This window comes from Entelurus aequoreus, linkage group LG16 (genome assembly GCF_033978785.1).
Source record: "Entelurus aequoreus isolate RoL-2023_Sb linkage group LG16, RoL_Eaeq_v1.1, whole genome shotgun sequence".
Lineage (NCBI taxonomy): Eukaryota > Metazoa > Chordata > Actinopteri > Syngnathiformes > Syngnathidae > Entelurus > Entelurus aequoreus.
This window is the reverse complement of record NC_084746.1, coordinates 8230468-8247098: the sequence shown is the minus strand read 5'-3', so window position 1 is coordinate 8247098 and position 16631 is coordinate 8230468. Positions and strand designations below refer to the sequence as shown.

Here is a 16631-nt window from a genome sequence, read left to right as displayed (position 1 = left end):
ACGTATCTACATGTTGCGTAGCTACATGTTGCGTAGCTACAGATTGCGTAGCTACATGTTACGTATCTACATGTTACGTATCTACATGTTACGTAGCTACATGTTACATAGCTACATGTTACGTAGCTACATGTTACGTAGCTACATGTCATGTATCTACATGTTACATAGCCACATGTCATGTATCTACATGTCGCGTAGCTACATGTTGCGGAGCTACATGTTACGTAGCTACATGTCACGTAGCTACATGTCATGTATCTACATGTCATGTATCTACATGTCATGTATCTACATGTTACGTAGCTACATGTGCACAACAGGGGATCTGGCTAACTCATGAGAGTAGCGTGTGTGTGTTTAAGAGAATGGCAACGTGTTGTCTGAGTGACGTCAGTGAGTGAGTGGGTGAGTAAAAAGAGAGAGAGAGGTCGCGCATGCACTGCACAGTAGAGTGAGGAACAGGTCTGGTTGTTTCCTGCAAAACTAATAATAAAGCCACCAAATTGTCACAAATCGGTGGCCTTGAATTCTGACCTGAAAGCGGATCTTAGCAGACCCGTTGTAAAGTGAAGTGTGTTACCCCGACAAAAACATCGACCCTGAAGGGAACGTCTGCCCTGTGCTCCTCAACTACGAACAGCAGGACAGGTGTAACAACTGCATTATTACCTGTCACTCTTTATAACTCCTTGTGCAGATATGAATGTTCATTATTTAAATGTTTACGTAAGTTTGAAGCAAATGTGCTAATACTAATCGCCACATTTGGTGAGGCGCTTTTCAAAGCAACACTTGAAGCGTGTTGCTTCCTTGTTTAAAGTGTCACCTTTGTTAGTTTTGAAGTCCAAATACTTCCATATTGTACTTCACACACTCTTTATTAACCAGTAGAGTTGTAGTTTTGATTATTAGTTTTTGAAGTCCAAATACCTCCATATTGTACTTCACACACTCTTTATTAACCAGTAGAATTTAAGTTTTTATTGTTAGTTTTAAAGTCCAAATACCTCCATATTGTACATCACACACTCTTTATTACAAACCCTGTTTCCATATGAGTTGGGAAATGGTGTTAGATGTAAATATAAACGGAATACAATGATTTGCAAATCATTTTCAACCCATATTCAGTTGAATATGCTACAAAGACAACATATTTGATGTTCAAACTGACAAACATTTTTGTTTTTGCAAATAATCATTAACTTTAGAATGTGATGCCAGCAACACGTGACAAAGAAGTTGGGAAAGGTGGCAATAAATACTGATAAAGTTGAGGAATGCTCATCAAACACTTATTTGGAACATCCCACAGGTGAACAGGCAAATTGGGAACAGGTGGGTGCCATGATTGGATATAAAAGTAGATTTCATGAAATGCTCAGTCATTCACAAACAAGGATGGGGCGAGGGTCACCACTTTGTCAACAAATGCCTGAGCAAATTGTTGAACAGTTTAAGAAAAACCTTTCTCAAGCAGCTATTGCAAGGAATTTAGGGATTTCACCATCTACGCTCCGTAATATCATCAAAGGGTTCAGAGAATCTGGAGAAATCACTGCACGTAAGCAGCTAAGCCCGTGACCTTCCATCCCTCAGGCTGTACTGCATCAACAAGCGACATCAGTGTGTAAAGGATATCACCACATGGGCTCAGGAACACTTCAGAAACCCACTGTCAGTAACTACAGTTGGTCGCTACATCTGTAAGTGCAAGTTAAAACTCTCCTATGCAAGGCGAAAACCGTTTATCAACAACACCCAGAAACGCCGCCGGCTTAGCTGGGCCTGAGCTCATCTAAGATGGACTGATACAAAGTGGAAAAGTGTTCTGTGGTCTGACGAGTCCACATTTCAAATTGTTTCTGGAAACTGTGGACGTCGTGTCCTCCGGACCAAAGAAGAAAAGAACCATCCGGATTGTTATAGGCGCAAAGTGTAAAAGGCAGCATCTGTGATGGTATGGGGGTGTATTAGTGGCCAAGACATGGGTAACTTACACATCTGTGAAGGCACCATTAATGCTGAAAGGTACATACAGCTTTTGGAGCAACATATGTTGCCATCCAAGCAACGTTACCATGGACGCCCCTGCTTATTTCAGCAAGACGATGCCAAGCCACGTGTTACATCAATGTGGCTTCATAGTAAAAGAGTGCGGGTACTAGACTGGCCTGCCTGTAGTCCAGACCTGTCTCCCATTGAAAATGTGTGGCGCATTATGAAGCCTAAAATAGCACAAGGGAGACCCCCGGACTGTTGAACAACTTAAGCTGTACATCAAGCAAGAATGGGAAAGAATTCCACCTGAGAAGCTTCAAAAATGTGTCTCCTCAGTTCCCAAACCTTTACTGAGTGTTGTTAAAAGGAAAGGCCATGTAACACAGTGCTGAACATGCCCTTTCCCAACTACTTTGGCACGTGTTGCAGCCATGAAATTCTAAGTTAATTATTATTTGAAAAAAAAAAAAAAAAGTTTATGAGTTTGAACATCAAATATGTTGTCTTTGTAGCATATTCAACTGAATATGGGTTGAAAAGGATTTGCAAATCTTTGTATTCCGTTTATATTTACATCTAACACAATTTCCCAACGCATATGGAAACGGGTTTTGTAACCAGTAGAATTGTAGTTTTTATAGTTAGTTTTTGAAGTCCAAATACCTCCATATTGTACTTCACACACTCTTTATTAACCAGTAGAATTGTAGTGTTTGCCATTCTTCCTCTCCAAGATGTTAATGATGTGTATACACTTTGTGTGTGTTTTGCCACACTCAACATCATGCACTGATCTGTAGTCACCACCACACAGCAGCATTCAGATGGAAGAACAGTACCGGAACTTTTCAAAGGTGGTATTGTACCGATTTCAATCAATTAGTATCGCGGTACTTAATTATTAGCGGTATACCGAATAACCCTAATAGGCAGGAAGACCATTTTAATGTACCATCCATGGTGATGGATGAAAGCTGATAGAGATGACGAGGGAGTTAATGACATTTCGGACTCTGGTGCCTCCATAAGTGGGCCCTGAGGCCAGAGGTGGGTAGGGATGCAGCAGCAGGGTGGAGGTCACCAACAACCAAGGGATCTTCTGCTTTAATGGCCTACTTGAGCTGCCAAACAACTATCACTGCGGTACAGAGTGAGGATGATAAAAGTGTAACTCTATTGTCCACACATCGTCAGAGCTGCTGCACTGAAGTTTATTTCTATTTGGGGACTTTTAGGAGGAAAAGGTAAAGGTTGGTACAAACTGACTATGGTATTGACTTAAACATATCACAACTGGACTATATACATGAACGCCATGATGTTTACACATATAAACTAGTGTTGTACAACTGGTCTGATGCAACACAGGCACCTTAAGACCCAGCAAGTCTCTCTTTAAGAAGACTTTGAACATTTTAGACGGAATCACTATCATTATTGTAATATTCTTAGCAAGTGTAATATTTGACATTTGTCAGCCATTTTTGGATGCATGTTTTGTTTTTAAGGTTTTGAATGACAACAAGTTTTTATCAACATAAAAACCTTCAATGGAGTGAACACTAGAACGCTAACCAAGGTGATTGTAACATTCAAGGACCTAGGACTACATGCAGTGGTCTCAGTTAGAGGCATGGAACACACTATTATTAATAACTAGGGGTGTAACGGTACACAAAAATTTGGGTTCGGTAAGTACCTCGGTTTGGAGGTCACGGTTCGGTTCATTTTCGGTACAGTAAGAAAACAACAAAATGTAAGTTTTTGGGTTATTTATTTACCAAATTTGAAAAATCTTCCACCAAAAATATTTTTCTTAGTGTAATATTTGATGTGAAGTAATGGGAACCTTGGATAGGTCAATAATTCATAATAACATTGATTTTGATTCAATATTATGTTTTGAGCAATGACAGTTTGAAAGAAAAAAAAACAGCTTTGTATTATTAGTCAACATTGCAACTTTTTCTAAATTACATTTAACCTTTAAGCTTTTTTATTTCACTTCTGTTATGTTTTTGTTAATTTGAATAGTATTTTTAGAATGTGCCGTGGGCCTTTAAAACATTAGCTGTGGGCCGCAAATGGCCTCCGGGGCACACTGTTGACACCCCTGCTATAGATAATAAAAAATTAAATGTGATAAATCTATGGATAAAAAGCAGAGCCTGGCGACGCATGCGCGTTTATCATAACTCTCTCTCTCTCTCTCTCTCTCTGTCTCTGCCCCTCCCTCATCAATGCTGATGTTTGTTTTGTTTTTAACCCCTTCTTAACCCTGAACGTACATTGAAAATACACTAGGGCTGCAACAACTAATCGATTAAATCGATTATAAAAATAGTTGCCGATTAATTTAGTCATCGATTAGTTGGATCTATGCTATGCGCATGCGCAGAGGCTTTTTAAAAAAAAAAATATATATATATATATATATATATATATATATATATATTTTTTTTTTTATTTTTATATTTTTTTTAAATAAACATTTATAAACTGCAACATGTACAAACAGCTGAGAAACAATAATCAAAATAAGTATGGTGCCAGTATGCTGGTTTTTTTTCAATAAAATACTGGAAAGGATAGAAATAAAGTTTGTCTCTTGTATCCGATTATTAATCGATTAATCGAAGTAATAATCGACAGATTAATCGATTATCAAATTAATCGTTAGTTGTTTTGTTTTTAACCCCTTCTTAACCCTGAACGTACATTGAAAATACACTAGGGCTGCAACAACTAATCGATTAAATCGATTAAAAAAATAGTTGCCAATTAATTTAGTCATCGATTCGTTGGATCTATGCTATGCGCATGCGCAGAGGCTTTTTAAAAAAATAAAAATACATTTTTTAAAAAAAAAAATTTTTAAAAAATAAACATTTATAAACTGTAACATGTACAAACAGCTGAGAAACAATAATCAAAATAAGTATGGTGCCAGTATGCTGTTTTTTTTCAATAAAATACTGGAAAGGATAGAAATAAAGTTTGTCTCTTTTATCTGATCATTAATCGATTAATCGAAGTAATAATCGACAGATTAATCGATTATCAAATTAATCGTTAGTTGCAGCCCTAAAATACACGCAACCCTAACTCAAAATGCCGGACATTTGAGGCATTTAAGAAACTCCGCCCTGACAGCTCCGCAAAAGAGGACATGTCCGGTGAAAAGAGGACGTATGGTCAGTCTATCATATCCCGTTAGCTGCTGGCATGCCGTGTGTTGTGCCTCGGTGTGCATTGTTTACACAACGTGCGTTACGCTACTTAATATGTCTATGTGGAAACTCGTTCGGTACACCTCCGAACCGAACCCGAACCGGTTCAATACAAATACACGTACCGTTACACCCCTATTAATAACTGTGTCAACTTTTCTACTTTCAGAAAAACACTAGTTAAAGACAAACCAGTCTTGTACCCATGAGTTCATTTTATGTTGTTTTATGGTCAATATTTATTTTAATGTATCTATGATATAAATGTGTGTTTTTATGGTGCCAGCCTTAGGACAACAGATGAAATGTATCTATTGTAGCTAATTCTGCCATATTTACTGTGACGTTTAGCTCATATGTTGGTCAATATGCATTGTCCTCATCAGATGCTCAATTTCCCCTCTGGGATTACTAAAGTATTTCTGATTCTGAAATCAGGCTATTTTAACTGTTTGGTTTGTCTTAGAAGATGTTTCACCTCTCATCCAAGTAGGCTTCATCACTTCATGATCATAGACTTAGATTAGTCAGATTAAGTGTCAGATCTAGTCTAGATGTCTAGAGGATCTATCCTCTCATCCAAGTATGGTTCATCACTTCATGCTCATAGACTTAGATTGGTCAGATCTAGTCTGACTAGATCTATGGTATTGACACCGCCAGCTAATGTATGGATCCGCCCTCTTCCTATGTGTCGTGTACTGACTGTGACAATACTGACACACCAACAGTTGTTGGATTATCCTCTCTCTAGACTATTATCAATCTACTTGTTCACTTCCTGTTGCTTCCTGCTTACTTCCTGTTGCAAGGCGGTTCCATTTACTAAGCACTTATTTCTTGGTGTTGCTTTAAGCTAGTTTAGCGGTTATTTCATCTATTAACATGCTTGTTCTGGGTATGTATAATGTTTAGCCTTGTCCTCCAGTGATAATGGTACATGATCATGTTACTTTAGACATTAAGAAATGCTTTTTTTTTTACTGTAATGGAGGGGATTATTATTATTTGAAGGAAGCGGACCCACACTGTGTAGGGAGACACGCAATTAACACAATTGCCTGCTAATTAACAGCTTTGTCAGCCGGGGGATTACAAATAGAGTCAGTCAGATAGGATCTGTGTTTTTGCTTTATTAATCGGCAACGGCGGTCACTTACTTTTTCGCAAAAATTGGCCAATGCTGTTTGGTTGCAGATGGATCGGCGCATCCCTAATACCCAGATTTACTGGCAAAGTGGAACTTCATTCGGGTCAATAAAAGCAAAGGAAGAATTTTAACAATATTTACAGCACATTTGTTCAAGACCATCATTTTAAGAACCAGTTTTGGAAAATGTGCACATAATGTAAATATAAATTAGATATTGAGCTGTAAAGTGTCTTCATTAGCAGTTAGGCGATATGGCCTTTTATTAATATCTGGATATGTTTAGGCCATGTCACGATACACCATATATATGTGGATATGTTTAGTCCATGTCACGATACACCATATATATGTGGATATGTTTAGTCCATGTCACGATACACCATATATATGTGGATATGTTTAGTCCATGTCACGATACACCATATATAGGTGGATATTTTGCCTTAGCCTTGATTGAACAATTGATGCATATAATCACAGCAGTATGATGATTCTATGTGTCTACACTAGGGCTGGGTGATATATGGAATATACTGGATATATGGCGGGTTTGTCTCTGTGCGATGTAGAAAATGACTATATGGTGATATTGGAGTATACGTTCTCACGCAGTTGCTTTTAGCTGCTGGCATTACACTACAGGCTCTTCTCACTCTTTCTTGTCTCTTCTTCTCACAGAGACAAAAAACAAGCGCACATTCTTACATACGTCACATACGTATACGCCCTTGCGCAGCAAAGAGGTAGCAGCATGGGTAACGTTAGCTGTGATGCTAGCGCAGCCGTGCGAGTGGTAATACGAGAGAGAGAAGGTGCGAATCTGGTAACAAATGAAGGAATAATTAATTTCCCCAAAAAACAGCAGGGGGTCCATCGTCTGGTGGTGGTTTGACTTCAAGCGGGAAGATGCTGAACAGACAATCGTAATATGTCAAGTGGGAAGATGTTGAACAGACAACCGTAATTTGTCAAGTGTGGGAGAAAAGCGTTGCTATAAAAAGTAGCATTACTGCTAATATGTAGCATCATTTGAAAAGTCACCTGTTAGAGAATGAAGAGTGCTTGAAACTCTGCATGTCAACATCTCTGTACGGTGCCACACGCCCACACCATCAAAATGCAGAGGCAAACATTTCCAGATCAACACCGTATGAAAAAAATACTGATTTTTTTAGTTGTGATTTCCCTCTCTGCATGAAAGTTTAAAAGTAGCATATATTAATGCAGTATGAAGAAGAATGTTTGAATGTAGACACATAGAATCATCATACTGCTGTGATTATATGCATCAAGTGTTCATTCAAGGCTAAGGCAACACATCCACATATATATGGTGTATCGCGATATGGCCTTAAAATATTGCGATATTAATGAAAGGCCATATCGCCCAGCCCTAGTCTACATTAAAACATTCTTCTTCATACTGCATTAATATATGCTACTTTTAAACTTTCATGCAGAGAGGGAAATCACAACTAAAAGTGTATTTATGAAACAGTTATTAAGCAGTGGCACAAACATTCATGTCATTTCAAAACAGAAAGTGCAAGATTGTCAGAGACATTTTAAAACAAGCTATGAGTGCACTTTTGTGCATGATGTCACTAAGATGACATATCAAAACAACACTAAACTAAAGTGCACTTTTTGTACAGAACGCCACTACAATAGTTTAAAACTAATAAAGTGCACTTTTGTGCATGATGTCACACAAGATATTTCAATAAGTGTCAAATAAAAATGAGCTGCATAATAGGAAATCAAATAGTGTATGTCCTTCACTATGTGGTAGGTTCCTGCGGACGTTATCTCCTTCTGTTGTTGACTATTTGTTTCTTACGGTGTTGATATGGAAATGGTTGCTTGGGCATTTTGTGGGTGTGGCACAGAACGGAGATGTTGACATGCGGAGTTTCAAGCACTCTTCATTCTCTAGCGGGTGACTTTTCAAATGATGCTACATTAGCATTAAAGGCCTACTGAAAGCCACTACTACCGACCACGCAGTCTGATAGTTTATATATCAATGATGAAATCTTAACATTGCAACACATGCCAATACGGCCGGGTTAACTTATAAAGTGCCATTTTAAATTTGCCGCTAAACTTCCGGTTCGAAACGCCTCTGAGGATGACATATGCGCGTGACGTAGCCCGGGGAACACGGGTATGGCTTCCACATTGAAGCCAATACGAAATAGCTGTTTTCATCTCATTCTGGATGTATTCTGGACATCTGTGTTGGTGAATCTGTTGCAATTATGTTCATTGCATTATGGAGAAAGAAGCTGAGCAAGCAAAGAAGAAAGTTCTCGGTGCAAAGCGGACGTATTTTGCGAAGGAAGTCAGCAGCAACACAACACAGCCGGTGTTTCATTGTTTACATTCCCGAGAGATGCAGTCAAGATCGAAGAACTCGGATAACAGAGACTCTAACCAGGAGGACTTTTGACTTCGATACACAGACGCCTGTAGAGAACTGGGACAACACAGACTCTTACCAGGATTACTTTGATTTGGATGACAAAGACGCAGACGTGCTACCGTGAGTATGCAGCTTTGGCTTCCAAACATTTGATCGCTTGACTGTACGTGCGCGTCACGTACGTAACTTTGTTTAAATATATAAGCTTTATGAACCTTGGGTTAGGTGAACGGTCTTTTGGGCTGAGTGATTGTGTGTGTTGATCAGGTGTTTGAATTGTATTGGCGTGTTCTATGGAGCTAGGAGCTAGCAGAGGAGCTAGGAGCTAGCATAACAAACACGTAGGTGTTTTTATGCAGGATTAATTTGTGGCATATTAAATATAAGCCTGGTTGTGTTGTGGCTAATAGAGTATATATATGTCTTGTGTTTATTTACTGTTTTAGTCATTCCCAGCTGAATATCAGGTACCGTGAGTAGCAGCTGCGCTTCCAAACATTTGATCGCTTGCCAGTACGTGCGCGTCACGTACGTTACTTTGTTTAAATATATAAGCTTTATGAACCTTGGGTTAGGTGAACGGTCTTTTGGGCTGAGTGATTGTGTGTGTTGTGCAGGTGTTTGAATTGGATTGGCGGCTTATATGGAGCTAGGAGCTAGCATAGGAGCTAGGAGCTAGCATAACAAACACTGAGGTGTTTTTATGCAGGATTAATTTGTGGCATATTAAATATAAGCCTGGTTGTGTTGTGGCTGATAGAGTATATATATGTCTTGTGTTTATTTACTGTTGTAGTCATTCCCAGCTGAATATCAGGTCCCACCCGCCTCTCACAGCATCTTCCCTATCTGAATCGCTTCTACTCCCCACTAGTCCTTCACTTGCACTTTACTCATCCACAAATCTTTCATCCTCGCTCAAATTAATGGGGAAACTGTCGCTTTCTCGGTCCGAATCTCTCTCACTTCATGCGGCCATCATTGTAAACAATAGGGAACTTTGCGTATATGTTCAATTGACTACGTCACGCTACTTCCGGTAGGGGCAAGCCTTTTTTTTTTATCAGATACCAAAAGTTGCGATCTTTATCGCCGTTGTTCTCTACTAAATCCTTTCAGCAAAAATATGGCAATATCGCGAAATGATCAAGTATGACACATAGAATAGATCTGCTATACCCGTTTAAATAAAAAAATGTCATTTCAGTAGGCCTTTAATGCTACTTTTTGTAGCAACGCTTTTGCCCCACACTTGACATATTATGGTTGTCTGTTCAACATCTTCCCGCTTGAAGCCAAACCACCGCCAGACGTTGGACCCCCTGCTGTTTTTCTTGGGAATTAATTCTTCCTCCATTTGTTACCAGATTGGCACCTTCTTTCTCTCCTATTACCACTCGCACCACAGCTAACATTACCCATGCCGCTACCTCTCTGCTCCGCGAGGGCGTATACGTATGTGACGTATGTAAGAATGTGCGCTTGTTTTATGTCTCTGTGAGAAGGAGAGACAAGAATGAGTGGGAAGAGCCTGTAGTGTAATGCCAGCAGCTAAAAGCAACTGCGTGAGAACGTATGCTCCAATATCACCATATAGTCACTTCCTACATCGCACAGAGACAAACCCGCCGTATATCCAGTATATTCCATATATCGCCCAGCCCTAGTTGGGCGGGCCGGATTTGGCCTGCGGGCAGCCTGTTGATGACCCCAATTTAGTGTGTCTTTTATTCCGGTGCTTGTTTACTCACGGTCATTGTTGGATCCACTCTCCATGGCTCCATAAGGGGGGGCCAACAGTCCAGCAAGGCTTTGTCGATGCTTCTAAACGACCAAACACACACACACAAGCAGGTGTCAAAACATTTGTATGCAGGCTTCTCTGTATTTCCATAAAATCAACATCAGTACCTAAGTTGATGATAAAGAACCCGACAGAAAGACATTTATGGCAAGTGCTTCCTGAAGAAAGTGACCTGCTTTGATGAGCGTCATCCATTGGACTGCCAAGCAGACACTACTACTGTGTGTCAAAACAAAGCCCTTTGTATAGCCAAGATCATTTAGATGCACAACAACTAGCAGACAGGCTAAATGCACAAGGTCAATACTAACAACCTACGTTGTGAGCACACTCTCAGCAGATGTGCACACAAGCAGCCACGCATCAACAAGTAGTCCACATAACATAATCACACAGCTGCAGGCGAGGCTCCAAACTTACCTGAAGAAACACCCTGATTGTGTCTAAATGTGGGACCTGGGAGAGCTGCACTGTGCTCTTTCACACACGCCGCCTGATTGCATCCTGCACTACACTACCCTCTCTCTCGCCCTCTCTCTCTCTCTCCCTCTTCTCTCTCTCCCAGACGCTACATCCCAGACAAGAAGCAAAGCACTTTTCTCTCCCAGGTTAACACAGTGATCCCAGTGCAGGTTACCACAGTGATCCCAGTGCAGGTTAGTTACCACAGTGATCCCAGTGCAGGTTAGTTACCACAGTGAACCCAGTGCAGGTTAGTTACCACAGTGAACCCAGTGCAGGTTACCACAGTGATCCCAGTGCAGGTTAGTTACCACAGTGATCCCAGTGCAGGTTAGCTACCACAGTGATCCCAGTGCAGGTTAGTTACCACAGTGATCCCAGTGCAGGTTACCACAGTGATCCCAGTGCAGGTTACCACAGTGATCCCAGTGCAGGTTAGTTACCACAGTGATCCCAGTGCAGGTTACCACAGTGATCCCAGTGCCGGTTAGTTACCACAGTGATCCCAGTCTCTGCGTTACTGAGCTGCTGTGGAGGGCGAGGGGGATGAAAAGGGGTAATGAGGATGGAGCGGGGCGGAAGAGAGAGAAAAAAGGCCCAACATGGCCAACACAAGAGTGCAGAAGTGGCCAACATAAATGTGAGGTGTAAGAAAGGCACAGAGGATGAAGTGAAGTGAATTATATTTATATAGCGCTTTTCTCTAGTGACTCAAAGCGCTTTTACATAGTGAAAGCCAATATCTAAGTTACATTTAAAGCAGTGTGGGTGGCACTGGGAGCAGGTGGGTAAAGTGTCTTGCCCAAGGACACAACGACAGTGACTAGGATGGCGGAAGCGGGGATCGAACCCGGAACCCTCGAGTTGCTGGCATGGCCACTCTGCCAACCGAGCTATACCACCCTTATACAAATTCTAGTTCTATACAAATGAGTTTGTATAGAACAAAAGGTATTAAAAACTACCCTTTATTTACTTCCTGTTTTATTTGTGTCTTTTTGGCCTGCATCAGCGCTGGTTTCTTTTATCCTGTCTTCAAACACACGGCTGCCTTTCTAGTCTTTGCCACACACGCACAAAGACAAGACACAAAAGAGCCTTTTGCTGCAGAGTGACTGAAACAAGCACCCCAGGCTCGCTTTCCGGTTTTATGTCCTGGAATAGTGTGTGCACAAACACAACGATAACATCACACACCTTCTCTCTTCAGCAAATCTCACAAAGTGGCGACACTACAGAGATGATAACAAAAATGAAGATATTAAATGTGGAGAAAGTAGAATGACCTGGATGAATGACAACATCCATGATGATTGTCTGGCTAGCTGTGTACAAACAAAACATGAAATAACACATACTGTAATATGATTGTTGATGTTTGTCAGATTGGTGTTCTATCACAGTGTTGTGTGTTACAAACTCAAACCTGTTTCATGTTGTAGTAGAAGCTAGCTTATCTCTTGCCGTAGTTAGCTTTTACGGCTAATACCGTAGCATGTCGATGTGTTAGTACGCTAGTAAAATAGTTCCTCAGTGTTCACTCTCACTATAACAATGTTGCTACAGTTTGTTCTTATACAGGCTACAGAACATAAAGTATTGTTGAAGGTTTTTGAATGCATTTTTAAAGTGATTTAGAGGTAGAATTGGTTGCTAACATTAGCTGCATTGCTAGCCACCGAGAATGAACCAATTTTTAAATGTTAAAAACCTCCAAAAAACCTACTTTTGTCTTCTTAATAATAATAATACTAATAGATTGTATTTGTAAAAAGCACTTTACATTGAGCAAACAACCTCAAAGTGCTACAGTGTATTAAAAAAAAAAAAAAGATAAAATTAAATACAAATAAAAACTAGAACAGCCTAATAGCTAGAACTAGCAAGCATATATCTAAAAAAAAAGGCTTTTTTTTTAAAAAAAAGAAGGGTTTTTAAGCCTTTTTTAAAAGCATCCACAGTCTGTGGTACCCTCAGGTGGTCAGGGAGAGCGTTCCACAGACTGGGAGCGGAGGAGCAGAAAGCCCGGTCTCCCATTGTGCGTAGCTTTGTCCTCGGAGGTTGAAGGAGGTTAGTCTGTCCGGAGCGGAGGTGTTGTGTGCAGGATTTGGGGGTGAGCAGTTCTTTGAGGTAGAGGGGGGCATTTCCATGGAGGCACTGGTGGGTTCTCGTCTCTTATAATGATTGTGAACAATAGGCAAAATTCCCCTTTAAGTCGGAGAAAATGCAGTTGTTTATAAATGATTTAATAAGTAAATGAATGTTTCCAAGGTGACAGTCGTGTGGTACGCGCAAAAATCTCATTGTACATGCAGTCTTAGTAGATCACACACAACACGCCCACTAATAGTGCATGCAGTTTTGTAGTTTGCACACGCTGTTTAGTGCACGGTATTTGGATTTTAGTAGACTAGGCCCAATGTGTGTTTTTTTGTTTGTACTTTATCTGGAAAACAACAAAAATGAGTTTTTCAGAGACAAATCAAAAACCCGCAGATATGCACTTCCCATGGATAGCCAACACAAATACTGCAAGACTCAGAAGATATACCCTCTGGTGCTCGTCAGCTTTTAAAAACATTAGAAGCAGAGGATTTGGCCAGCGGCTTTGCACCTTTTAACAAAAAGGACTGAGATGCACCAAAATAAAATCAGGATGGCCACTCCTGCATCGTGACTGTGAATCTATGGTGGCAGCAGCTGCTCTGTCAAGGACAAGCAACCCTGTGAGAGGAGAGGCCTTGGGGAAACCAAAGCTCAAAAAGGAGGCAGCTATAGGATTACAAACACAACAGAACCCAGTGACGCAAGAATAAAGCCATGGATCAATACTTTGTTTGTTTCATTGTTGCTGTTTTTGTTACATTTTCTTTCAATCCTAAGAAATTGCTACATGCAAGAAGTAGCTATTTCGGGAGTTGTATATTCTGGTGAAGGAAATCTTCCAAAAAGGCTTGTCTGAACGTCTCATGTCAAGCATTTTCGGGACATATCAGCTCACATCACACACTCCTTTCACTCGCCTCACCTCCCACAGGCTCTTGAACTCCCTCTGTTCGATGCGGAGCAGTTCACTGGTCTCTCTGCTGACGATGGTGGCGTGACGCGGCGTGTTGTCCAAGATGGACTCCCCAAAGGCCGTCCCGATCCCCAGCGTACAGATGGTGACTGCATCCTACACGCACAAGACAACACAGCATGCAGCACGTTGAAGAACAAAAGTGAAGGATCTGCAGGTTCTACTTGTAGTAAACAAAACACAATGCCTAAATGCAGTGGCGGGCCGTGCGTTTCCCACCTAGGCCTTCAGTGATGTCCGACTTCAATGATGACCTCTCAAAATACCATCATTTATGTCCCCACATGACCATTGCTGGAGAAATACTATACACAAACACATTTACGCACTACTGGGCATTGTACAAAACGGGTTATTTTCTGGCACATTTAAAAATCGATAAACCCGCATCAGCAATTAAAACATATCTTATGTGGTAATGTCAAAATTAAAATTGCAAAAAACATTTTAAACGTGAAAAATAAAGAAATAAAATATCTGAACTCACATTTCTTCGACAAGTAAAAAATCCCTCAGAGTATTTTACTATTACTTTTTTTTTTTAGTTACTTACCGTAATTTCCGGACTATAAGCCGCACCTGACTATAAGCCGCACCAGCTAAATTTAGGGGAAAATACAGATTGCTCCATATATAAGCCGCACCCGACTATAAGCCGCAGGGTTTTGATGTGTAATTAGCGTAGTATATAGGGGTTCCTGCTACCACGGAGGGGATTGTCGGGACAGAGATGACTGTTTGGGAATGCAAAGCGTCCCATTTATTAACTATAAATCTTTCAATCATTCAATCAAACTTTCACATCTTTGACATGGCGAACAGCATTCGTGCAGAGTACAAATAATACAACGGTGCAAAGTAATACAAAGTGCTCGCCTGTACGTTATCAAAAAAAACCAGCCTACCGGTATATGAAAAGTCAGTCTTTAATCGTTGTGTCATCGTCTTCCTCCTGCGTACTAAAACCACCGAAATCCTCTTCGTCGGTGTCGGAGAAGAACAGGCCGTAAATAAGCCGCACCCTTGTATAAGCCGCAGGGACCAGAACGAGGGGAAAAAGTAACGGCTTATAGTCCGGAAATTACGGTAAGTTAAATACTTTAAAAATAGAATGTGAGGTGACAGTGCACTTGACCTTAAAAAAATTATAATAATCATAGTTTGAGTTTGTGCCAAATTTAAGGAAAATCTATCAAAGAATTCTTGAGATATGGCTTTAACAATGTGCAAAGTTAAGACAAAATAATAAAAAAAATGATTTAAAGAAATACTCAAGACCTGCTGTGACATCAACACATTGTTTTGTTCATGTAAATATTGTTTTGTACCATATTGTGTACACATTCTAAACTGTAATGCACTTTTTGTTGTATTTCCATTTTTCGGCATTATTCAATATTTTCATTGATGTCAGCCATTTTGGTCCAAAGTGTTCTTTATTTTATTTTATTTTTTACTTCCTCTTATAACACAGTATCTACTGAAATTTAATGTATAAAACATCATTGTTTAGCAAAATGTACCATGTGTATGTTCAATTGTATGTATGAATATAAATGTAGAGTATATGTAGTATATGTAGAATATATTTACATTATATATATATTATATATATAATATATTATATATATTATATTATTTATTATTATTGTTGTCTATTGTGAGCGAACTGTGGTGCTGAATTTCCCCCAGGAATCAATAAAGTGCTTTCTATTCTAATTGTACAGGTTGCTATTCACTTATTTTGAAGCGTTTTTTTTCTTTTTTTTTGTATGTTTCATGGTTTGAATTCAAATTAAAGTATACCAATGCTAAAACACTTGTCTCAAATGTGAGGTATATGTATTCATGTCAATTTGTGAGAGGGATTCTGTTTCCAGAATGAATGTAAATACATTTACAAGAAAAACCAGCTGCATAAGATTTTCGTTTTTTTGTAATTCCTATTTTTATACATTTATGGCTCTAAAAAGAAAAAGGCAGGATATTTTGCGGAGAACTTTTAACCTAATGTCCACAATGGCATTGTCCATGCAAAAATGCAAAAAAAAAGAGTAGTGCCCAGACGTGGGAACGAAAATCACTTTCTGGCCACTTTTTCCTGGTTCACCTTATGGCCTACTGTGCTAGCTTCCGGGGTTGGCCGACGTGGTCTCACAAGATGTAGTTTCTCTTTAAATATCCTTCTTGAAAATGGCCTTGCAAATATATGTCTTGTCGTCTTGTCTAATCATAAAAGATGCAGACCAGGCGTGTTGGCTGACTTCTTCAAGTTTACTCCACAGTGTGCTCATCAATAACATCCCGCTGCCAGCATGTCTACATTCAACAATCTAAATTGAGTTCTTATGTTACCTGGCTCATAACATCACTATCTATATCTGCCTTAGGTACTGACAACAACGCGTGATCTGATTGGCTATGCCAACTGTCTATCAACCCGTTCACTTACAGTGCACGGACATTGTTGATTC

The 16631-nt window shown here is 39.8% G+C and overlaps 1 protein-coding gene across 5 annotated transcripts in view; it reads right to left on the bottom strand.

Annotated features, from left to right (window-relative positions):
- LOC133631567 (rap guanine nucleotide exchange factor 4-like) overlaps nucleotides 1-16631 on the bottom strand; it is a 115579-nt gene that overhangs the window by 53882 nt on the left and 45066 nt on the right. For 4 of the 5 annotated variants that reach the window (XR_009821488.1, XM_062023904.1, XM_062023901.1 and 1 more), the window contains exons 5-6: nucleotides 14107-14253; nucleotides 10564-10636 (exon numbers count right to left, since the gene is read on the bottom strand). Coding sequence is in view for 4 of the 5 variants with exons in the window: in XM_062023904.1 (XP_061879888.1) it covers nucleotides 10564-10636; nucleotides 14107-14253 (220 nt within the window). In the remaining variant the exon portion in view is untranslated. Of the gene's footprint in view, nucleotides 1-10563; nucleotides 10637-11036; nucleotides 11116-14106; nucleotides 14254-16631 lie in introns of those variants that run through there. The other variant, XM_062023903.1, reaches the window with a different exon arrangement.